The sequence below is a fragment of the Amblyomma americanum genome, chromosome 5, assembly GCF_052857255.1.
Source record: "Amblyomma americanum isolate KBUSLIRL-KWMA chromosome 5, ASM5285725v1, whole genome shotgun sequence".
Classification (NCBI taxonomy): Eukaryota; Metazoa; Arthropoda; class Arachnida; order Ixodida; family Ixodidae; genus Amblyomma; species Amblyomma americanum.
The window spans coordinates 120022461-120048242 of record NC_135501.1 but is presented as its reverse complement, the minus strand read 5'-3'; the positions used below and the strand labels follow the sequence as shown (position 1 = coordinate 120048242).

Genomic DNA, 25782 nt, shown 5'->3' with positions numbered 1-25782 from the left:
GCTTTCAACGCTGTCACATGAAAACGAACCATACAACATTCCCAACTTCCTACTCAGGTAGGAAGAGATCTACGGAAAATATTTCCTTTCAAACCGCGTGGCAGGCATGACAAGTTAGATGTACCGCTTGGTACCTGCCACCAGGACAGACATTTAAGGTTTCAGACAGGTATTGACGACGGAGAGAAATGCAGTACTCTAAGCTAAGGTTGGCGTTATCATCTGCAATGAGTTTTTAAGTTGATTTGAGCTTTATGTTCGCAAAAGTAACGATATAAAATTATAGCACTTTGGCAATCTAAAGTGTCGCAAGGCGAAAACCTTTAACCTTGTTGCCTATAATTGCGTATGATTAATTACCTAACGGCTCTACAGTCATCAAACGTTGCATGAGGGTAAAATGTTGTCCCCTTTTTGTGATATCATTATTCGTTTCCTGCTATCTTGATCAGTTGCCGCGTTATGCATGGAAGACAGCGTTGCAACGGATGGGCGAGTATGAGCCATTAAAGTATGATCCATTAGAGTAGTGTAACCGTTTTTACCGAATATTGGTGCTCAGGAAATAGTTGGACAGGAAACAACATACCGCATGTAAGATTTAAGTCTCCGACATCTGTATGTAGCGTACGCTGCTCAAAGAAATGTCCTATGGCCGATGGCTGCCCAGACTTGAACTGTTCTATTGTATTCAGGCTGCGTCTAACATCCCCTTGAAAATGTACACGAACGCTGCCTTCGTCCACAGCCGCAGGCGCAGAAGGTCCTCCAATACCGCAAGCACCGCTTAGAATGTCGTCGAACCGCGGTGGTGGTAGCTGTGCAGGAACCTTTTCCTAGGCAGCAGCTAGGTTAGACAGTCGCCGCGATAGCTCAGTTCTCAGAGGAACGCACGCGACGTATGGAGGTTGTAGGTTCGCGTTCCGCCGGCTGCATGTGGTTGCTTACTGTAGCACTTTGTAATCGGTTGTCTTGCGGGAAAAAGTCAGTCTACTTGTAAATTCACATTAAACAATGCCACAAATTTAGAAAAGGAGGCATGTTTTCCTATCCTTTACTGGCATTCGGTGACTGTTGGCCTCTTTGAGGTGCATGTAATTACAACCCCCTCACGTCCCTACCCTTGTCTGCCCACGCATGAGGATGCAGTTAACGTGCACACAAAATGGGGACAAGCAACCACGTTGGAGCGCTAACTGATACTGCACACTCCTGTTGCGCTTCTTGCTAGACAAGACCGTGAATGCTTGTTGGCAGCGCGCACGTGTTTGCATTTTAGTGGCACATATTCCTAGCAATTCTGGACAAAACATTTTCGCGCGGGAAACCGTATATAAACTCAAATTTTCAATTGAATGCAAGATTTCACTTTAACGATCAATATACCTGCTGGTCAACCGACCGCAGTCTAACATTTTTTCTATTAACGATTTTTCTATCGCCAAAAGCGTTCCCCAGGTTTTTTTTTATGGCATCTTAACTGTTCTATGCGATTTATAGAAACTCTTTAGAAGTAAGACTGTGCTACACATTGGATGAAAGGACTATTACCTTCAATATTTCAACAATAGTATCTTGCAATTTTCTAATTTCAAATTTTTTTTCGAGACAGTTTGACTTGTTCGCATCCTTGCTCATTCATAAGCGGAGTCTTAAAGCAGTGCAGTCACATTATATTGGCTCCTTCGCTCGTGGGAAGCTTCAAGTGTCTACTCTGCAGCGAGTTGCGCCTCCAAATACTGTAAATTTATACAGAACCTTGGTCGCCTGCTACGCGGGTTCCGTTACATTCACGAAAGCTTCGTCAGTTTTACCATACAACGAATGGGAACTCGGATTCTTCCACCTTGGAAACGAAGTCCATTGACGTATACCTGCGTGCCTAAGGTGACAATACATTATTTTGCCTCACTTGCAAAATACCAAAAATGTCCAGTGTGGCTGGTTGGTCATGCAGAGTTCAGAAACACAGAGACCAGAAAGACACGTCACAACTCATCACAAAGAAAAACAAAACAGGAAAAACCACAGGGTGCTTGCCAGGAAACTAAGAAAGGGGTGGCTTAGAGCTGAGGCCCTATTGCACGGCACATGTCACTGCCGTATGTTTTTCAGACAAAGACCTAAAATCTGTTAAATATATAGCTTTATGAAAAGGGCGGTCCCAGTTCGAGATGTCTGTTCAATGGCTCGTGGTCCAGGGACGGCATGAGCGGGAAGGTCAAAACCGTAACCACTTCTTCATGAAAACGCACTATGTTTCTTGCATCATCTATATGTATACATGTTATTGTCAGTGATGACATGAGGCTACGGTCGTGAGAACTGCAAGCACGTTTGTAATTAGAATTTTAGTTAAAATTCTCAGAACTTCTGAGTTGCTATGCAATTTTTGTGTTCCTTTGCTCCATCGCTGCTTTTTCATGCATGTGCTGTAATTTTCCTGAATTCTCGCTGGGGCCCACATATAGGCGCGAACTTCAAAACTTATTTCAATACTAACCCGTTATAAGTTTTCATTACAATGGACGACATTTATTCTAACTTATTTTTGGCGCAAAGGCCTACTTGCGGTCGTCATCATGTTCGAAATTGCGCTTGGTTATTGATTGAAATCGCTGGAGCTAAAAATTTCAGAAAATGCACGCGCAATTCGTACGCGAAATGAGAATGATGCCTACGCCAAATATGAAGCTTATGCCTTTGACCACTTTAAATGGAGCCGGTGAATTGCAATGAAGCCGGTGAGATTCTCAGTTTTTTCACACAAGTTTGAGTGTTATGTGCATCAGATAGGCCTCTCTGCGGAGTCGCTTGAGCCACTTCGTGTGTCGGGAATGTTTTCTCAGAAAATACACCACGTAACGTGGTTTTGATTAACACGCAGCGCACCGCAAGTTTGGCCGCATCTTCAGCAATGCTGAATAGTGGGAGTGATATCGTAAAAAAATAGGTGAACCCTGTCGCTTTATGCAGGACAGAAACGCACTCCCTGGTAAGCTACCGCAGTATAGGCAGGCAGATGATGGCCAATACGTCTCTATCTTTTCTATTGTTCCGGTTTTATTTCGTGCCGATGATGACGTAAAATTTATTTTGGAAGCGGCTGCATAAGAAGGGAAATTTAAATGAAGTACCTAGGATAGCTTTGGAACCACATCTGGTGACAGTTGGGTAATATACATCTTAAATTAAAAGTGCTTCAAATCCAAGAGGTAAGTTCAACCCACAGAGCAATAAAAAAATACAAGCTTATTCGCGACAGCGTACTTGTAGAATTACTTTCAAAAAATTGAATTTTTTTACCACGCAAGTGTTCCAACACGGAGGCCAACCAAACAACAACCTTTACTTCGTCAAAACCATTGTGGAACATGAAACTGTGGGGCCACGCTTTTATGCTTCTGAGAATGGAGGAGGTATTTGCAGCCTTCGCGAAGCGGGTGCCTCCTGCTACAGTTTAGCGGGGCTAATTACACAGCAAAACGCTAAACTGCTTAACAACTTAAACTAGCTCCTACTAAAGGAAACGGCAACGACTACGTTTACACAATCCAGTAGACTTGCTTTCAGATGTGTTGTGCAAAGGTGCAACTTATGTGAATATTTCGTGATGCCAAGGAAAGCCCCTTGAGGTATCTGTTCTTATGACGGAATCCCTCCAATGAATGCTGGGGTACTTCTGCATAAAGCTTCGCTTTTGGCTTACCTGCATAGATCATGGACTCCTTCAAGTTAGCAACAGTGGAGTCTGCGTAAGAGAGGAATGGCAACATCAATTGTTATTCCTCTTCATAGTTTTTAAAGGATATTTCTTCTTGCATTCATTTCAAGCAGAATGCAAGCGAACAAGCCCAGACTGCATAGGCCAATATAAAGCCCGCAACGCAGCCAATAGCATCACGGGGTGCCAGAACAACACTCAACAAAGAAAGAAAGAAAACACAGGAAGGAACAAGCTATACAGCATCAAGTTATTTATTTATTTGTTGCCTGCATAGCTTTTAGAAAATTACAGCAGGGGGTTACAGATTTAGCTAAACATGAACAAATCAACCTAATTCGCTGAAAAAAACACCCTTTGATAAAGTACATACAATACTGAATTTCAGATCTCTAATCTCTAAGAAAATTCTGATAGTAAAGCAGTGGTCTAGTCACTCTGATATGTAGTGTGGTGCCTAGAAACATTTTTCGAGCCTTATGCCTGTTGTGGAACAATAAATAACATTGAAAATTTGAAGTCGTAGATGTTCTCTGTGGTTTTCAGGTCTTGCTATTTAATTATAAACTTCCTTGCAGTCCTAAGTTCCTTAGTTGCCGGCTTTAGTTTCCAAGAAGAAATCTAAGAGCCCTGTTTTGAGTTTTTATAATTTACCTGTAAGCTCAGATGCGTAGCTGTCCCAACAAATGCATCCATATTCAAGTATTGATTGCACATTCCTTAACTACAGCCGTGTTTTTAAGTTGCTCGGTAAATGACTAAAATTCCGAAGCAAAACTAGTTTACACTACATACTGACATAATCAAATACTCATTTTTTTGAAGGGCTACACGTGAAGCGCAAAATCTAAACATACATATTACTGACATCTCGTCATTAGACACAAATAGTGCCTTGGTTATAGATCAGCTATCTCTTTCACAGTATTTCTTCTCATTTTCCACACTTCCCTTTTTTCTAGCCTATTATTTCATCGCGTTGTTTGTGCGTTGAGTGAAATTACAACGCTGATTGCAGCCGATTTTTTTTTTTGGTATCCTTGTCACCATGTTCGGCACCCTATTATTGGTGCCTCAAAGTTGACCATCTTCTTCAATTCTCTAACCGATTCTACAGCTATTTATGCCATATGTTCCAGTTTGAGTTGCTGTACTTGGAAATGAGAGCAACACAGCCGATTTACTGATTTCTTTTATGTATCCTTCAAGGCCTGTCCTGTCACAGTCCCTGACAGGACTAACAGTATCAGATAAGAAAAAAACTAATGCCGCGTTGTTTGCAATGTAAGTAACATGCTTAATCCATAGTGAACCAGAAGTAAAAAGAAAACCTAGATATTTAAACTCATTGGTTATGTTTAAAGTAATATCCCTAATTGAGCAAATACACGGATCATTAGCGGGTTTTCGCCGCCGCGGTGGCTCAGTGGTTATGGCGCTTGGCTGCTAACCCGAAAGATCAGGGTTGGATTCCGGCCGCGGAAGTCTAATTCCGATCGAGGCCCAATTCTAGAGGCCCGGGTACTGTGCGATGTCAGTGCAAGTTAAAGAACCCCAGCTACGCGAAATATCCGGATTACTTGTGCGCGGCGTCCCTCATAGCCGGAGTCGCTTTGGGACGCTAAACCCCCATAAACGAAATCACTTGTGCGTTTTCTGGTGAGGAGGACGTGAAGAGCTTTATTAATATTTATCATGTCACACCGCACAGAAAAGTCTGCTATAATGTTTAAGTCATCTTGCTTGATTTATGAGTCGGAAGTGCCATCTACTATTCTAAAAACAACACAATAATCGGCAAACATCCAGAATGAAGTCTGTATACCAGATGAATTATCATTGATGTTCAACGAGAACAAAGTGGTCACAACACTGAGCCTTGGAAAGCTCCCTACGTAACTGGTGCATACTGTGAACAAACCCGTTCAGAACGACAGCCTGCTTCCCTAGTGAAAAATTTAGACAGTCAATTCAATTATTTTATAATACCGGATACGAGCTTTAATTTGATGAGACAGGGGCGGATTGGCAGGGGCTGAAGAGATAGTAAATTCGAAAGCATAGAAGGCTGTGTTCAAAACGGAAGTGTCGGCGAAATGTATCGCCCGAAGTTAATCCCTTGTGAGGTCACTAGGTATGCGACGTCATCGGTCATATGACGTCATGAGTCGTGCAAGTCATGACACATTTGAATAAAAACAAGGTAAGAAAATTTATGTCTGGTTGGGACTAGAACCCAGGCTTCTAGCATGCAACAGGGGGACGCTGGAACTCCGCCACGACGCTTCGATGTTTGAAGCAGAATCGGAGCGCGCCTATAGAATGAGCAGTTCTAAAAAGCGTATCTTCGCAATATATATTGTGGCCAAAATAAGCAATTATGACCATGTTAAATATGTATGTTGCAATCAAGCGAGTACCAAATTTCCTCTGTTTTCGATAACTTTCCTCCGTGTTTGGCGTGCAGTTGTCGCGGCATCATGCAGACCCTCTGAAAACCCTCCATTCAATGTACGGCGCTGGCCCAGCAGATGGCGCAGGCGGTGGACCGCTCGCAGCTTTCAGATTTCCGCACGTAAGGAGACTTAAATCACCTCGAATTTTTTTCACCTAAATGGTTCATAATGCAGCCACATATTACATGCTCTATACTTTTCAGGCTATACTAGTAAAGAAAACTCGTCTGTGGTTCTAAACACAATTTCGCATACCGCTCGTATGTGTGGGCACTACTCGGGCTAATTTTCAATTAGAAGGATATTCTGTTTAATTTACAAACTTCAGGAGTCATACGGGTGAAATAAATATACAATATATCTTCGCAGCAGTTCCTTATAATAGAGGCAGAAATGTGCTTAGGGCCACATGCCTTTGCCTGGTTCACATATTTCGATAATTTATACGGACACCATCGTCACAAAAGACGACTTCCGGCAAGCGGTCTTATTCAACAAGCATTGTCAAATTGATAGCACGTGATCTAGACGGTAAAGTACAGACGAAAATAACGGCTAATATTTTCAACTCATCTATCAACATCATCACATCAACATTATCTATATCCTCCCTACGCACACTGCAGGGCAAAGGCCTCTCCCATGTGTCTCCAATTAACCCTGTATTTTACCAGCTGCGCCCACCCTATGCCTGCAAATTTAATCTCCTCGGGCCACCTAACAATCCGCCGCCCCCTGCTACGCTTGTCCTCTCTGAACCCGCTTCATAACCCTTAAGGACCAGCGGTTATCTTGCCTTCGCATTACATGCCCTGCCCAAGCCCATTTCTTTCTCTTGATTTCGACTAGTCTGCCGCAAACCCGCGTTTGATCCCCACCAGCTCTGCTTGCTTCCGGTCTTTTAACGTTGCACCTATCATTTTTCTTTCCGTGGCTCGCTCCGCTAGCCTTAACTTCAGCAGAATCCTTTACTTTTCTGCTCCAAGTTTCTGCCCCATAGGAATATTGGTAACTTCCATTCATGCTCTGAGAAAACCTGCCATATGCGCAAAAGTCAGGCTTTACAATCTGAATAAAGTCAAGGCCTGCATATGGAACAACTGTAATCCCAAGCAAACTTCTCACTCTGCAGCAGGTGAGTGCAACAGTGTTTTGCCATCACATCAGCTTCTTTACCTCTAATAAGATCTCCAGTGCAGTTCGCGCTGTAAAACCTACTTTGCGGCCGGTTGCAGTTCTTCTCGCACATCTCCTTGGTAAGGTACTTGTTGTCGGTGCCGTCGCACCCTCCGTAGACGAACTGCTCGCAGTGGCCCTTGACGATGTTGAACGCCCACAGCACCATATGTGCCCTGCACGGTCCGGTCTCGGGCCTCGAAAGGCACTGCTTCTGGTAGTCCGTCTTAGCTATAAATAGGGAGTAGAAAAAAAGTTCTCAATAAGGGGAATCCTGCTGTCAAATTCTCAGTTTTTTTATGGGCCCTAAATGAAAAGAAACAAAACGAATATTAGGGGTGGAGAGGGGACGAAATAAACCAAGTTCAGCGAAGAAGGCAAACATGTTGAGTCAAGTCACAAAGGAACGCAGCAAGGGTAATATGGAAGCCGGTGTCATTTCCTACACTTCAGTAAAGCATTTCTCATAGATATATGCTAATCAATGACAATACCTTGCGAGCGGTTTACTTAGTAGTGAGTGGTACATTAGAGAAGTTTACAACAGCTGCATCTTACCGGTACTCACCTACGGGGCAGAAACGTGGAGGCTAACGAAAAGGGTTCAGCTTAAGTTAACGACAGCGCGGCCAGCCATGGAACGAAATGTGATAGGTGCAACGTTAAGAGACTGGAAGCGGGCAGAGTGGGTGAGGGAACAAACGCGGGTTAATTACATCCTGGTCGAAATAAAGAGAACGGAACGGGCTTGTCGAGGGCATATAATGCGAAGGCAAGATAACCGCTGGTCGTTAAAGGTAACGGAAAGGATTCCAAGAGAAAGTAACCGTATCAGGGGGATGCAGAAGGTTAGGTGACCGGATGAGATTAAGAATTCTGCAGGCAAAGGGTGGATGCAGCTGACAAAGGGTAGGGGTAATTGGAGAGACATGGGAGAGGCCTTTGCCCTACAGTGGGTGCAGTCAGGCTGAGACGATGATGATGATGAGTGGTACTCTACAGCGAGCTATAAATTGCTAAGATTAGAGGTATGCATGCGAGCGATTAACGCAGTTGGACGCTGACAGTGCACAAGCCGCTGTTCCAACTAAGCTTGAATCCAACGCGATGGGCTGCGTATTATGACAACCGCAGTTAATCCACTGCACTGACCAGTGCCACTGTACGCAGCTCTAGTGCACCACTTATCTAGTAGTGCACTGCGCAACATACGCCCCACTAAACAATACACGTAATTTACATAGTGTGCATGTTGTATTGGAGGAGGTACAGAAGCAGCAACCAAAGGAAAATCAGATCAGCGGCGGCGGCTCTCTCTTGAAGCCGCTACCAAGTGCGACTGCAAGCGCCAGTACGAAGATCACATATTGCGCCCTGCCAAACGTAACGCTAGTTTGCGTTGGGGCCAGTCCATGCGTGGCCGCCAGTTGCAATCTACCGCTGCGTGTAAACGATTAAACTGGCAGCAAGAGGCTTCGTTAAAGGCCTTAGCCTTGCGGTGACCTTCGACTGCCGCTTCCCAACCACCTGATAAGAGCAGAGGCTATTAGACAGCGATGCGCACGCATGTAAAACTGCGCAGCAGCGAAGACTTCAGAACCGCCAGCGATGAGGAACGGCGGCAACGAACGCTAGCGAGATGAGTGCAGCGTCGTCGCTGCCGCTGCCTTAGGTAAGAAAGCCCTGGGCTGCCATGGAAGACTGCACGACCTCTTAATACGATGGTGACATTAGTGCGGGTCAGTTCGGCCATTCAGAGTCTCAGTGCGGCACACTGCTGTTACGCTGTGACCCGTTAGCCCTGCAGCGCGTTTTGAACTGCATGCCACGTGCAGCAACTTCGTGCGTGACGGGCAAGAAGCCGCACCTGTCCGCTTAGAACGCTTAGAAAAAATTGTCATTTCCGGAGTATCTACCACCGCTCAACAGCGGCATTATCTGAACAACTAGTGCCCTTTCGCCGACTTTATCGGGTAGCAAAGCTGAGCCTACTCGATGTGTAATTTTTGCTTTTTTCTTCTTATGCACAAAAGTAGAATGTTTTGCTGGCTTACAGTCAGCAGGTGTCCGTGAGGAGTGATGCATATTATCCTAGGTTATTTGCTTCCGCCTCCTCAACATCCACAGTCTTTTTGAAGAGAGTTGCCAAAGTGTAAATAGTTTTTTATCCAGTGTGATTCCTTCAGTATGTCCTTGTTTGCCCTCGTGTTTTTCGCTAATTTCACCTATAGATCAACCGCAGCGCTTCACTGGAGAAGGTTGTAGCCTAATTATTTTTTTTGGTGGCGATATGTACACGCATAGAATTAGTTCGCATAAAACAGGGCAAGTAATGTTCGGTCACCTGATTCTACTCTGCCGCAAGTGGGTGCATTTACAAAGACAATTATGGAATAGCATGATGCGGCGCTAAGGGAAACTCATAGAAAAATATTCCTTACAGTGTGTGCGTTTTATATGGCTTTCTGTTTCTGTAGGGTCAATGTTTTGCTTGCTGGGTCGTCGGCCCGTGTAGCGACGATATTTGTTAGATAATAATATTATTTGACGAAGACGAATAGGCCAAAGAATCTCATTAGTTCGCGGCACCGCGAGTCCAAATCCCTGTGGCGACAATTTCATATTTATTCCTGATTTCTTATCAGGCTAAAAATTTTTTTCCTAAGACGGGGCGATTCATGTCCCTAAAAAAGCGCCTTATTTCTGCAGCAAGGCGTCACAATTCCATTCTGAAAAATGCCTCTTTTCCCTGTGGACGCCAAAGGCATTTTATTTAAGACACAAAAGTGCTTTCATGGAAAGCGTAGACGACTGTATTGTTAGATACATTAAAGTGGCCTTCTGGCAAAGTTACAGGATTGTCTTTTAAGCTCCTTTCAACCTTCTAGAGGTATGCGTATTTAGTATAAAAAAGAATAAATTAGGGAACGAAATCAACCAAGCATTCAGTGCCCTAAAGTGCGCCTTTGCGTCTTTCATTTATCTCTCCAGTTCACAGCTTGGTGCATTTCTGCAAAACCGCGTTTCACCTTCAAGGACCTTTTTTTTTTCCGAAATCATGCCATGCCATTATAACTCTCACTTTTCCAGGTGCTGGCAAGTTGTGAGCACGTTTTCTTTCTTTTCCTCAGGTATCAATGCGAATTCTCAAATCGAGCCCCGATTCTCGTAACATCTTCAAGGATTGGTTGCCTAGTGGAAGCGGTTATGTACACTGGTGAGCGGAGAAAATGATATTCGACTGAGCATTTGTGCCATGTGCCTATTATCGGCCACGATCTTGTTGCCTTGTTTTCGTTGTTTCGTAACATTTTCGCGCACGTACAAAGAATAGCTTGGCCTATTAATAGCAACAGCGAGGACGTTTACTAGCGACCTGCATTGTTACACATTCGCCTGTGCGTTTAAGCTTTAGTTATGAACTATTTTCGCCACGTGCATAGAGAAATAGCAACAAAAAAAAAACGTAAAGAGTATGTTAATCGCCGCATATATTCTGAAAAGAGCAACTAAATCATATTCATGTCTTTTGTAGAAGATGTAGGGCTGTGCACCGCACCCTGTAATAATAATCCTTATGTCATGCCTATCACTTTCATTGTCAATACGTATAATTATTCCAACATAACCGTTGACCGCCATGCGAAGCTGCCCTTCCCACCTCGCAATGAAAGAAGTTCTTTATTAAAAGCAGCGTTTTGCGATTGTGGCGCATTCTAATATCCCTGCATTTCTTCAGTTTTTTCCTATATAGAAACGCGTTAAAATATATGCATCAGACCGTGGCTCGGAGAAAGCGGACCACGGAGCTCTGGCCTTACAACGATCGCTTCGATTCGGTAGTTCCATAACTGCAAAATGTTCGCGTCTTGAGCTAATAAATTTTTCCGAGAATATTGTTTGAATAAGAATGCCAACATCATAACCAATAACAATAGTTTGCTTTGCCCCAGCTACAGTTCCCAACAACTTACGGTCGCAGCTGTACTCGCAGAGTTCCTTTGTCTCGAAGTTGTTCCCGTTGCCCTGGCAGCCTCCATAGATGAACTGCTTGCAGGTTCTGTTCTCCTTGTCGAAGTAGTAGCGAGGGAAGTACCCGAAGCACGGTCCGGGGTCGGGCTTCGGCAGGCACGCGACGTTGTCCAAGTCTGCTAAAACGCAGCGGGGAGACATATTTACGCCAAAAGGTGCTTCAGAGACGCCCTCAGGCGCAAAAGACGTTATTCCAGACAGCATCTCACAATTTAACAATCTCACTTTTCTTCTCCTCCTTACTCCAATGTTTCATCAGGCACATCCCATCCTTGCTTTCGTTTTTCCTATGACGCATATAGAAATCATACGAGACGTCCGGAGTGTACACTCGCTAAATCTCTCAAACCTGGTGATCTCTCAAACCTGGTCACCTGAGTCTTGTGTCTGTGCTGTGTTGCCTTTGTTCTGTCTAAATTCCAAGTTCAATGGCGCATTTGGGATACATATCTTTGGATGAGCTAACCAAAGAATATGGAAATAGAGACACTCTCCTGCGTTGTTTCCATTTAAACGTTCAGACTCTACAAAACAAAACTGCTGAACTTGAGTGCTTATATAATAGAATACAGAATTGCTTCAATGTACTTATGTTTACCGAGACCTGGCAAGCTCATGAAACGGATGCGTTTTACCTTCCTACCATGAAAACATTTTATGTTCATAGAACCAAGCGCCGTGGTGGGGGCGTATCTCTTCTTGTAGAAAACTCCTTACAAGCCCGTTCATTGGCAGACTTCTCTGCTGTTACAGATAGTTATGAAATTGTGTGTGTGCAGGCAAAAGATATCGTTATTGCAGCATGCTACCGTCCTCCAGATGGCAATGTGTGTGATTTTTTTGAGTTCCTAGACAATATGTTAACATTTGTAAATGAAAATCATTATAATGTCATTATTGGCGGTGACTTTAATATTGACATGTCATGTAATACCTCCAGAAAAGTTGAATTTGAAAATCTGCTTAGTAGCAATGCCTGCTCTAACCTTATAAATATGGCTACTCGGTTGACACCTACTTCAGAAACTACTATAGATTTGTTCCTAGCTAATTATGATATAGGGTCCATCACTACAGCTATTCTTCCCTGTTCCATTAGTGACCATATGGCAATATGTTGTAAGGTTGACACTAATCCGTTTAATACAACAGAGAGCCCTGCGATGTTTTCTCAGTTGATTTCACAGAAAACACTAGACTCTCCGTACAGAGTTAGAAACTACAAGCTGGGACTACATCCGGAACATTGCTGATGCAAATGCTGCATATGAAGCGTTTATGGGTCGTTTTTTATGTATCTATAAAAAGCATTTAATTCGTAAGGAACGTGTAAAAAACAAAAATTATAAAAAACCTTGGATTACCCGTGAACTTCATAAAAAAATCCATAAAAAAGATCGACTTTTCAAAAAATTTATGAATTCCCGTAATGAGGCGGACCTTCTAGCTTTTAAACGTTTCCGTAATGTTTTAAATAAAGAACTGAAAAAGTGCAGGGACGCCTACTACTTTCGTTACTTTTCTATGTGTTCAGGTCGAATGAGTGAATTATGGAGTAAAATGAATGCTCTTATGGGACGTGGGCAGGAAAAAGATTCCGTAGTAGAGATTATACATGACGGAAAAACGCTGAGAGGGGACGCAATGGTTAATGCTATTAACGAGTTCTTTGTTAACAGGAATGTGACTGCACGCCCTTCAGGAAACAACACAATGCAAAGTACAGCTAACACCAATACTTTTTTCTTAGAACCAACCGACATTCAAGAAGTTTGCTCTGTGTTTGCAAATTTGAAAAATTCGCGTAGCTGCGACGCTGACGATGTGCAAATTAGTCCAGTGAAATATGTCCTTGACGTTATAAGTCCCATACTAACCTACATATATAATCTTTGCCTTTCAACTGCAGTTTATCCAACAAAAATGCAAGTGGCTCGAGTGATTCCGCTATACAAAAAAAAGGGTGATAACCGAGATGTTTCGAACTACCGCCCCATATCAATATTGTCTGTGTTTTCTAAAGGTCTGGAAAAAATCCTATTCAAACAACTTTCACGTTTCTGCCACAAATATGATATAATCACAAAATCGCAGTATGGCTTCCAAAAACATCGGTCCACAGAACTGGCACTTCTTGATCAAAAAGAATACATTTTGCAAAACTTCGGGGATAAAAACTACGTTCTGGGGATTTTTGTTGACTTTACGCAGGCTTTTGACAACATTAATCACTCTATTCTTTTTGATAAATTACATCACTACGGTATCAGAGGACATGCACTTAATATGTTAATTAGTTATCTCTCTCACAGAAAACAATTTGTTCAAGTAAGCCATTTAATATCTAATCAGAAAGCAATAGTCGCAGGCGTACCTCAAGGAAGTATTCTTGGTCCCTTACTCTTTAATTTATACATTAATGATATAGTATGTATATCATCTGACCTCAAGTTTGTTATATATGCAGACGACACTAGTATATTTGTGCCTTCATCCTCTTGTGATGACGCGTTCGTTAAAGGAAACATAGCCTTAAAAAAGTTGGAAGCTTGGACAGACAGTAATCAACTGAATATTAATACAAAAAAAACAAAAGCAGTAATTTTTCACCCTAAGGGTAAGCAGCTATCTACCGATTACGATCTTCTGTTTAGAGGCACAAGGATTGAGGTCGTCGAAATAATAAAGGTATTGGGCGTTTTCTTTTCCAAGACGTTGCAATGGGATGACCACGTAAACCATATTTTGCAGAAATTATGTTCCATAACAGTTATACTCAGTCGAAATCGCTATGTCTTCACAATGTCTGCAAAACTAGTCATTTATTATGCCTTATTTTCTTCTTACATGAACTATTCTCATTTAGTCTGGGGCACAACGACCGACAAAAACCTTAGTAGTCTTTTAAGGATGCAAAAAAAGGTTTTACGGATCATTAATAATTTGCCTAAGTTTTACTCAAGTAAATTTATCTTCAGAAATCTTAAGGTCATTCCAATAACTAAAATGTATCATTATAAACTCCTACGCGAATATAAACTCAGCATCAAGGAAAATCAAAGGCTGTTTTTGGACATATCGAACTTAGAATTAATAGGCAACGCGACCTACAATACGAGGACAACAGACCGTTGGAAAGTGCCAAAATGCCGTACGAACTATGGGTTTCAGAGTCTTAGGAATAACCTGCCTCGATTACTAAATGAACATATTAAAGCGGGAACAGATATTTTAGGACTAAATTTCCGGAACCTGAAGGCGTTGTTTTATTAATTTGCATGTCCCTAATACACACCACACATTTCATAAACAAAACACCTTGTACAGATATTTAGCCACTGTTTCATTATGACGGCATGTCTTTATTTCCCGACCGTTCCATGAGCTTGTCGCCATACCTTTCATAAAAATGCCAAGTTATAATTTTGTTTGTCTCTGTATATTTCTGTATATTTTTTTCTGTACATTTGTTTCTGGATTGTGTTGCTTCGTTGCCGTCAATGCCAGGGGGGACCAAGATTTTTTTTTTCAAGCCGTAAAGGAACGGCTTTCCTTCTTGGCCCCTTTCACAATGTGTACGTCATGTTGTGAAGAACAAATAAAAAAAAATGAATGAATGAATGAAATGGGCAGCGCTAATGTCGCAACTCATAGAGACGCTATATGACGCAATACGCTTCACACAGAAGTTACGTGATGACCTGAAACGCTCCAATATTTCAGACAAAAGCGCGCACCAAAATTTCCAATCCGCAGCTGTCATCTTTGAGCAATATATTCTGGCACTTAAGACACCTATAAAGCTACCAAGAATTTCAATGGTGTGAACCATCCTTCTCCTTCCGTCAACCAAGGTTTTGAGCTTCAGCAGGGACGTAAATTCTTCACTGCATTGTTCTATATGAGAACCTGCGGCCTGGAAATGTTTCACGCACTTAGCACAAGGCTGCCAGCCGCAGCGAATATGTGGCAGGAGTGATGCGATCAAGGTGAATACAGAGCTTTTCGATCATGCCGGTTGCGACACTACTCTTCGAAACCCGACTATGCCCCATGGGCACTTTTGCGGAGGTTACTCGAATGTGGCGCCGGCTTTTGGCTGGCCAGGCGCCCATTGGTGGGACGCTGTAACTGACATTCACTGTAAGACGTGCCTTCTCTACGCTGACAGAGCTCTAATCCACGCCCTCACCCTTTCTCTAGGCCAACCTGGACTTCTGTCTCCCTAAAGCACTCAGGAGCACTGAGACGGGCTCTGAATGCCGCAGATGGCGTGACTATTTTATGCCCTCCTAACTTTGGCCCAGCTAAAGCGCCAGATATAGACATGCCGGACATATGGAGCCTCCACCGGTCTTTAATACCCAGTGAAGCATTCTGCCTACGCCGATAAATCCACGTATGTTCTCAGCACATAAAACACAGCACGAGAGCACAGGACTGCTTCAACGTATGCGAATTCTGGCTTCAGTGGAAGGGAAAATGTCAAATGACCCTAAACAAATGCCACGTCGCTGCTTCGTGGGGCACGCTGCTGGTTTAATTCTGCCTCATAATGCGAAATGTGCCGTAGCTTCAATGGTGGCGGTGTTTTTTTTTCTAAGAGATGTTTTGTAATTTGTTTGAATTGTTCCAGTTTACACTACGATGCAATTGTCTCTTCTCTCTTTCTGCAGTGGCGAGTCTCATCATTTGCCCTGTATACAAAACACAGCAACTAAGTAATCCGCCCGCTATTTGCTGCAAACGAAGTGACAGCTACGAACACACACGACGTGGCTTCCAGTCTCGTGCAGTCAGTTTCTTGATGGCTTCACAACTCCTCATTTTTGGAAGCCATCGACTGTAAATTGCACTCTGCTGCTAAAAAGTTGACACACTGCAGTGAATAATTTTATACTCTTTTATAGCTTCTATGCATTGCCTAACTTCATGTTGGCAGCCATGGTTCGTATTTTTTCAATTCTCAGGGGTTGGTTCTGTGAAATCGAAAATGCGCCGGTATTTATTAAGGCGAAATCCTTTATAGGCTCATGACTCACCAGCGGGGAGATTCGCACAAAAGTGCCACACTCTGGCTCTCAATCAAGCGCGGTTGAGGTGTCCACCAAGATTTTGAGATCTCAGAGCTACTGCGTTCTTTCCTCAAAAACCTTTCCTTTCTCTAAAACAAATGCTTTCGCATTACTCCACGTAACCAGACAAGTGTCCTCACAGTGAAATAATGATTAGCAATCAATTATTCAGTAATAATTATTTATTAATTAGGAAGTAGTAAAAGGTTAATTGCTAATTGGTTAATTGGACACCGGTTAAGTTTTAAATTATTATTCAGTTCATTAGTAATACTAGTTGTTGTTGTAGTACATCGTAATGGGGAACTCAGTATACAATAATGCACTACGCATGCGCAAGGCGACAGCAGACAATGCATCTGTGCCTCAGCCTCCTGCGCATGCGTATGACGTCATTGAGTGACGCCACCATTGTTCGAAAGGAGCGCTCCCAAGGCAATCTTGCCAGAGGCCTCCTGAACGCCGATCTGGAAGGATGACGCCTAAACGCTCTCCTGTGTCTCCACCAACCAAGCATGCGCGCTCTAATGAACGTCAGCGAAAGTGTCGTGAAGCGAACAATTGTGTAGACTCCTGCAGAATGTTGTTTTCATCTTCAACATGCTCCTGAAGTTACCTGAGCATCAACATGCTGTATGACGAAAGGGTACGTAATAACTATAAATAACTACAAATTCTGTCGAAATGGATAACCCTAAAATGCACTAAGGAAGCAAATAACATGGCTTTTAAGTCCATCTCTAGAACATACACCTTTTCGGGATTTCATTGCTCCACGCTGTTTTACATGGAATCCCGGTGCCCGGGCCCCCTACTCGAGGCCCTAAATTTTTTTTTCAGAGGAGTTAAGGGCCTCCAAGCGTTCAGTTATTTCCGAAAATTGCTGCGGGAGTCTGAAGCACACCGCGTAACTGAACACTTGCTGTTATTTGGTTAGATTTCGAAATAAAACTCATCATCATCATCATCAGCCTTACTACACCCACTGCAGGGCAAAGGCCTCTACCATGTCTCTCCAATTAACCCTATCCTTTGCCAGATGCATCCACCCTTTGTCTGCAAACTTCTTAATCTCATCCGTCCACCTAACTTTCTGCCGCCCCCTGCTACGCTTACTTTCTCTTGGAATCCACTCCGTTACCCTTACGGACCAGCGGTTATCTTGCCTTCGCATTACATGCCCTGCCCAAGCCCATTTCTTTCTGTTGATTTCGATTAGGATGTCATTAACCCGTGTTTGTTCCCTCACCCACTCCGCCCGCTTCCGATCTCTTAACGTTACACCTATCATTATTCTTTCCATGGCTCGCTGCGTTGTCCTTAACTTAAGCTGAACTCCTTTCGTTAGCCTCCACGTTTCTGCCCCGTAGGTGAGTACCGGTAAGATTATGCTGTTGTACAGTTTCCTCTTGAGGGAAATTGGTAAACTGCCACTCATGATCTGCGACAATTTGTCATATGCGCTCCACCCCATTTTTATCCTTCTAGTTATCTCCCTCTCATGATCCGGATCAGCTGTCACTACCTGCCCTAAGTAGACGTATTCCGTTACTATTTCTAGGCTCTCGCTGCCAATCGTAAACTGTTGTTCCCTTGCTAGGCTGTTGAACATTACCTTGGTTTTCTGCATGTTAATTTTTAGACCCATCGATCTGCTCTGCCTGTCTAACTCATTGACCATGATTTGCAGTTCACCTCCTGAGTGACTCAGCAAGGCAATGTCATCAGCAAATCGCAGATTATTTTGGCATTCTCCATTTATTCTTATTCCCAACTGTTCCCAATTCAGGCCTCGAAATACCTCCTGTAAACATGCGGGGAACAGCATTGGCGAGATCGTGTCTCCTTACCTGACGCCCTTCCTTATTGGAATTTTATTGCTGACTTTATGGAGGACTATAGTAACTGTGCAGTTGCTATATATATCTTCCAGTATTTGGACATAAGGCTCTTCTACCACCTGATTACGCAATGCCTGTATGACTGCTGAGGTTTCCACTGAGTCGAATGCTTTCTCGTAATCAATGAAAGCTATATATAGAGGTTGGTTATATTCTGAGCATTTCTCTATCACCTGATTGATAGTGTGAATATGATCTATTGTGGAATATCCTTTACGAAAGCCTGCCTGATCATTTGGTTGATTAAAGTCTAACGTTGCCCTGACTCTATTAGCGATTACCTTAGTAAATACTTTGTAGGCAACGGATACTAAGCTGATCGGCCTGTAATTTTTCATGTCCTTGGCGTCTCCCTTCTTATGAATTAAGATAATGTTTGCATTCTTCCAAGGTTCTGGTACAGTCGAGGTCATAAGGCATTGCGTATACAGGGTGGCTAGTTTTTCAAGCACGATGTCCCTTCTATCCTTCAACAGATCTGCTGTTACCTGATCTTCCCCAGCTGCTTTTCCCCTTCTCATTGCTTCTAAGGCTTTCCGTACTTCATATATCGTTACTGGCGGGATGACGCATTGCTGTGCACTGCTGTCTTTCTCATTAGCGCTTTGATTACATTGGCTACTGTACAGGTCTGTGTAGAACTCTTCGGCTACGTTAACTATCTTATCCATATTGTTAATGACATTGCCCTGCTTGTCATTAAATGCATACATCTGGTTTTTACCTATGCCTAGTTTCCTCTTCACTGTTCTTAGGCTACCTCCGTTCTTTATAGCATGCTCGATTCTCTCCATATTAAACTTCCTTATGTCGGCTACCTTGCGCTTATTTATTAACTTTGATATCTCCGTAAGTTCTATTCTATCGGTAGGGTTAGATGCCCTCATGTTTTGGCGCTTCTTAATCAGATCTTTCGTCACCTGAGATAGCTTCCCTGTATCCTTTCGAACTGTCCTACCGCCTAGTTCTACTGCGCACTCCGTAATTATTGATGTCAGATTATCGTGCATTGAATGAACATCAAGATCATCTTCCTCAGTTAAAGCCGAATATCGGTTTTGCAGCGCTATCCTAAACTCCTGTGCTTTCCCTCTTACGGCTAACTCGTTAATGGTCTTCCTGTTCACTAGCTTCTTCCGTTCCCTCTTTAAGTCTAAGCTAATTCTAGACCTTACCATTCTGTGGTCGCTACAACGCACCTTTCCGAGGACGGCCACATCCTGAATGATGCCAGGTTTAGCGCATAGTATGAAGTCGATTTCATTTTTAATCTCACCATTGGGGCTCTTCCAGGTCCATTTCCTGTTTTCTCGTTTGCGGAAGAAGGTATTCATGATCCGTAAATTATTTCTATCCGCGAATTCGACTAATAACTCTCCCCTGCTATTTCTAGAGCCTATCCCATAGTCACCTACCGCTTGATCGTCAGCATGATTCTTGCCCACCTTCGCATTGAAGTCGCCCATCAGTACAATGTACTGCGATTTTACTTTATTCATTGCCGATTCTACGTCTTCATAGAAACTTTTAACGGTCTGGTCATCATGGCTGGATGTGGGTGCGTAGGCCTGCACCACTTTCAGCTTGTACCTCCTATTCAGCCTAATTACTATAGCTGCTACCCTCTCGTTAATACTGTAGAACTCCTCTACGTTGCCAGCTATATCCTTATTAATGAAAAATCCCACACCTAGTACTCGTCTATCCTCTAACCCGCGATAGCACAGTATGTGTCCGTGCTTTAGTACTGTATACGCCTCACCTGTCCTCCTAACTTCGCTAAGCCCTATCACATCCCATTTAATTCCCGCTAGTTCCTCAAACAGCACTGCTAGGCTAGCCTCACTAGCTAAAGTTATAGCGTTAAACGTTGCATTTTCAGATTCCAATGGCGGCCTGTCCGGAGCCAGAGATTCTTAGCACCCTCCGCTGCGTCACAGGTCTGACCGCCGCCGTGGTCAGTTGCTCTGCAGCCGCTGGGGACTGAGGGCCGAGGGTTAATTGGTTTGATCATAGAAGGTTGTGGCGAGGTACTACACCAGGATGGCCAAATCCTGCTCTGGAGAGAGTGCGTTGTCGGTTCTGGTCACCGAGATCAGGCCGCACTCCAGGCCTGGTTATGCAATTCCATCGACAGGCGCATTTTCTTTCTTTTTTTTTAACCCGGTGGAGAATTGCGCGGCACCAGGATTTGAACCCCGGTCCTCTTGCACGCGAGGCGGATGTTCTACCTCTACGCCATCGCTGCAAACCATAAAACTGCCTGCTGTATATTTTGACGCTGATCCACTGTCTGGATCCCAGCTACAAATTCGCTATCCCTGGAAAAAGAATGAAATCCTCCATGGCCATTGCTGCTCATTGTGATGCTGTTACCAGTACTGCTCAAGGATACTCGCTAACCAAACGTTCATAGCTACAACAGCATTCTTCGTTTGTATTCCTCCGTATAAACAATCATGAATGCCTTTCAGCTATGCATCTATAACAGTGCGGTACGCAGCTACAGCACCTTCAATATCCTTTACTGATAGGCGTTCTAATATTTTTGACAAATTTGATGTTGCAGTCATTCTGACGCAAGGAATTAAAGGCGTTGATTCTCCTCATAAAATACAAACAAAAAAGAAACTGCGAGTAACAGTATGCACTTGGTTTTGGACATCTCTGAAGAATTGTAAGTTGATTTCTTACCTCTAGACACAGTCTGGTTGGACGCAAGATACGCAGCAATCTCCGCTGACCCTGAAAACGAAAGTCAGTTTGAAACGTCACCGCAAGAAATTGGGGGCCGCAAAGACAATGGACAGCATGTATTTTGAGAGCACAAACAGACTGTCGGCCTGTCGGTAGACCTGATTCGGTTAAGTAATTTTCGGTTCTAACTTTCGAATTTGGTGATGTCACTTCCAATTTGGTGATGTCAAGTGATATGTGACAACACATGACACGGCTAGTTTCCGTAACCACACATCGCGCCTCATGTCTAGCATACACTTCACGCACATATTATGTGTGACACTGGACGCCGCAAAAACTGCTAAAGGGCTACTCATCCTTCACTTAATAATCCTAAAACGCCGCTTGGAAGTTGATACCACAGGGCGCGACTTCGAGAATGGACAGACTGCTGGCCAGATGCACTAAATAGTATTAATAGCACATCACCATCATGCTGCGAGAATAAGGATGCTTTTCCCCAGCATAAACTGCTTTTGTTGAGTTTTTACAGCGGCAGCCCTAAAGCGCACGTCGCATGATATATTATAGTAAGTTGGTGTAGTATAGTAGTAGTAGTAGTAATAGTAGTAGTGGTAGTAGTAGTAGTAGTAGTAGTAGTAGTAGTATTAGTAGTAGTAGTAGTAGCAGCAGTAGCAGTTGCAGTAGTAGTAGTAGTAGTAGAAGTGGCAGCAGTTGGTTACCGTGGGAGCCACCTCTCGGAGGATGTAAATCGTTGAAGGAGGACGGTTTGACAATCAGAGTAATGCGCAAACGGAAAGTGTCTACCAAGGACAATATCTAGAGGGTAGCTACCGTTGAAGGAGGAAGGAATCCGCAAGAGCGAAGGAATACCCATCAAGATGATGGCTACTGTAGAAGGAGGAGGGTTTGGCGAGCGCATAAGAATGCGTGACAGATGAGGTGATTGGTTACCGCAGAAGGATTAGGGTAGGGCCAGAAAGTAGGAATGCGCTAGCGAAGAGGCGTAGCCATAGGAACCACCCTTTGTATGGCTGCTCCGGAAAAAAGAGGGTTGCGGTGATAGGAGGCTCACCAGGAGTGGTGCCGCACACATCAAGCGGTCAGTTTGTTTTTTTTTGCTCCAGTGATTGTTCTTGCTTTTGCTACGCTTTCAAAATAAAAGCACCAGGGCAAACATCAAATGGAATTACACAGAGTATTATTTTCTTTTCTGTTGATATCCAAAGTATACGAAAGAATGGAGAGATAGGTACGCGCCTCACTGATAAGAATGGGCGCAAAAATATCATTTGAGACGTACTTAATTTCTATATGAGTTAACTTCACAGAAAATAGACTTTTGTATGTAACTACAAACGAATGTTATAAAATTGAATTGTGAAAAAATACAATCCATGATAAAAAAAAAAACGAAAAACCTTGATCTGGAGCCCCCCATCCTACTCTTCCTCAATTCAATCTACCAGCCGCGAGAATCATTTTCCAAGGAAACCGCGAACCGGCGCGCCTAACTATACAGTTTGCGACAAACGCACAAAAGTGCAATTTGCGAAAAGTGAAATTTTCTCAAGGTGGCGAAACAAAATTTTATTTAAAATGTCCCTTTCTCCTCAGCATTGTCACTTCACCCGCACAACCAACCTAGTCTAAATACTAGTACACTCAAAATATTTCCCAAAAATGCAATCAGCGGCCATACAGGTTTGTGCGAAAAGGAATCAGTTGCTCTGATATTTTGTAAGTAATAGACGCGCCTCCACAGCGCGCTAGATACGAGCAGTGCGGTACGGGCTGAAGATACTTTCTTGCCTTCCGCATTCTAGCTTGAAAGTGCCTTCAGAAGTTGTTTCTTTTAAACGATTTTTTCCGTATCTTTACTTTTGTGCCTTTGCATTTGGTGAGGCCCTTGCTTACTGCGCCGTCTTGCGAACTGCATCGCTTGGTGACTATTGACTGCGAGATCTGAGGCTGCTCCTCCGCACCTCACAAATAATTTGGCCCACTCTAAAGATAGACGCGCAACATTCCTTACTTTTATATTCTCTATTATAATTGACGGAAGACCGAATACATGTTTGAGTCCATTTATATTTATAACGACCGCAAGACAAACACTGAATTCTTGTAGGGTCTATCCCGAAGAATCTGCCCCATTTTCCACACTTCCTGTGCTAACTTTTTCTGCGAATAAAGGGTTAACTTTGCTTCGAATTAAGCATCGCCGTCCTTTTATTTTCTATGTTCTAGGGGATGGTGGAGATTCGTTACTGTCCAGCGTAAGAAAAAGGATGGTGGTGTCCACAGCGTATCTTGAACAATATGACTTTGCATGCAGGGCACCTACACATCCATGCACACCACTTCAAACCTCGATAAATTCATGACGGCGATACAATGCGTACCACAATAAGGCAAAGTACAACGCCAAGTGCATTAGTATCCGTATAAGGCGACATTTAATGCGTTTGGGTTCCTGGTCATTGGCAGCTATTTTGATAGATTCATCTTCAGGGCAAATGCCCCTTACATGTCTCTACGCTCAACCTTGTCCTTTTCCAGCTGCGACAAACGTATCTCCGCAAACTCCTTATTCTCATCCGCCCCCTGCTGCGCTTACCTTCTCTTGGAATACGATATGTTACCCTCAAGGGCCAGTGGTTGTCTTCCCTTTACATTACATGCCCCGCCCAAGCACGTTTCGTCATCCTGATTTCAACAAGACTGTCGTTTACCCGTGTTTTTTCCCTCATCTACTTTGACCGCTTTCTGTCTCTCAACGTTACACCTATTTTTCTTTCCTTATCTCGCGGCTTTGTCTTTAACTGAAGCTGAACCCTTTCCATTATCCTCCACGTTTCTTCCCCATAGGTAAGTACTTAAGATAAACCCTTTTTGTTAGCCTCCACATTTCTGCCCCAAAGGTAAGTACCCGTAAGATAAAGCTGTTGTATACTTTTCTCTTGAGGGATATTGGCAAACTGCCATTTATCATCTGAGAGAGCCTGCCATATGCACTCCACCCCATCTTATTCTTCTAGTTATTTCCCTCTCATCAGCCGGATCAGCGGTCACTACCTACTATAAGTTGATGTATTCCCTTACCACTTCCAGCACCTCGCTACCGACTGTACACTGCTCTTCTCTTGCTGCATTGTCGAACATTACTTTGGTTTTCTGCATGTTTATTTTTAGACACACCGTTCTTCTTCTCTGCCGGTATAATTCACGGTTCACGGTTTGCAGTTCATCGTCTGTGTGCCTGAGCAAGGCGATGTCGTCAGCGAATCGTATTTGCTTAGGTATTCTCTATTCAATCTTATCCCCTACGGTTCCCAATCCATGCCTCGGAATACGTCCTGTAAACAGGCGGTGAATAGCATTGGCGAGATCGTGTCTCTCTGCCTGACACCCTTCCTTGTCGGAATTTTAATGCTAGCTTTATGGAGGATTACGGTAGCTCTGCAGTCGTTATGTATATGCTCCATTATGTTCACATAAAAAAAATACTCTAAAAGAGCAAGCACGCAGCTTGGCTAGCTGGTTGGCAGATATTGACCAAGTATTTAGCTCCAAGACGTAACACACACACAAGAATGCATGCTGTCTTCTTTCTTGTCTGTAGTGTGTCTCGGCGCTAAAATCTATTTACAATGAAGGAAAAACAAATTCCTAAAGCAGCAACAGGAAAAATAAAGTTTCATGCAGCAGTTTAATTCACACAAAACGGCTAGTAAAGTTCCAAATTCCTTTTCACCGCTGGTAATATTTATGCATAATACAAGGCCACTCTCGTGCCTTTTGTAAAAGCAATTCGATGTCTCCAATTTCAGGAGACTGCTCTCTTTCTCAATAGTCGGCATTTTTCTTCTCGTTATTTTTGGGGTTTTCAAATGATGCTTCGGGTTATAGAGAAAAAGAAGGCTTATCAAATTGGTTTTACAAAAGCTATTGCGACAAATGCATAGCATATGTTACGCTTTAGATTATATTGTATGTTGTGTTATGTTCTTTCTTATGGCACACGGGCAACTGAGGCCATCATGTGCCAAATTTAAGGTAATCAAGAGTATGTTGCTGATATCTTTCATTTCTTAGCTTTGACGCTTTTGAACTCGTTTAACAATAAAGTATCCACTTGCAGCGCCAAAGAGAGCGGCATTATTCAAATGCCAGGCAGAGTATAGAGCTAGCTGGTTCGATACAATTTTGTAGTATCCACAGACTGTTACTGCGGAAGCACAATTCCGATGAGCAAACCCCGAGCAAGATTTTGCAATGTCTGTCACTTTGTGTCACATATCTATTCATTTATTCACGTTACCCCTAAAGGCCCTTCAGGAGAGGGTATTACATGGGGGGGGGGTCGGCACAGTCAATAATTAACGCGATACATATCTGTAAAAAGTGCAATGCAACAACAACAAAAATCATTAAAACTTAAGGCATAACAAAAAAGGAAAAATTAGCAAACAAAAACCGCAAATTTTACACATTTCCGCCACAGCAAAGAAACTTGAAATTTTAGGATGTCAGTTTCTCTTGCGATGACTGATGGTAAACTATTCCATTCAATGATAGTACGGGAAATGAATGAATTGGCGTAAGCCCGATGAATTACAGTTCACGCGATTAACTTTGAAAGAATGATCACGGCGTAGAAAGATAGCATGAGGTGACCGAAGCAAATGACTTCGGAGGGAGGGGGGGGGTGGTAA

General features: G+C 43.2%; 1 protein-coding gene across 11 annotated transcripts in view; it reads right to left on the bottom strand.

Moving 5' to 3' along the window:
- LOC144132630 (papilin-like) overlaps positions 1-25782 on the bottom strand; it is a 180915-nt gene that overhangs the window by 85034 nt on the left and 70099 nt on the right. For 8 of the 11 annotated variants that reach the window (XM_077665167.1, XM_077665176.1, XM_077665175.1 and 5 more), the window contains 4 exons: positions 21059-21109; positions 11331-11507; positions 7399-7587; positions 3710-3751 (listed from right to left, as the gene is read on the bottom strand). In XM_077665167.1, the coding sequence (XP_077521293.1) occupies positions 3710-3751; positions 7399-7587; positions 11331-11507; positions 21059-21109 (459 nt within the window). The remainder of the gene's footprint in view (positions 1-3709; positions 3752-7398; positions 7588-11330; positions 11508-21058; positions 21110-25782) is intronic. The other 3 variants (XM_077665168.1, XM_077665172.1, XM_077665177.1) reach the window with 3 other exon arrangements.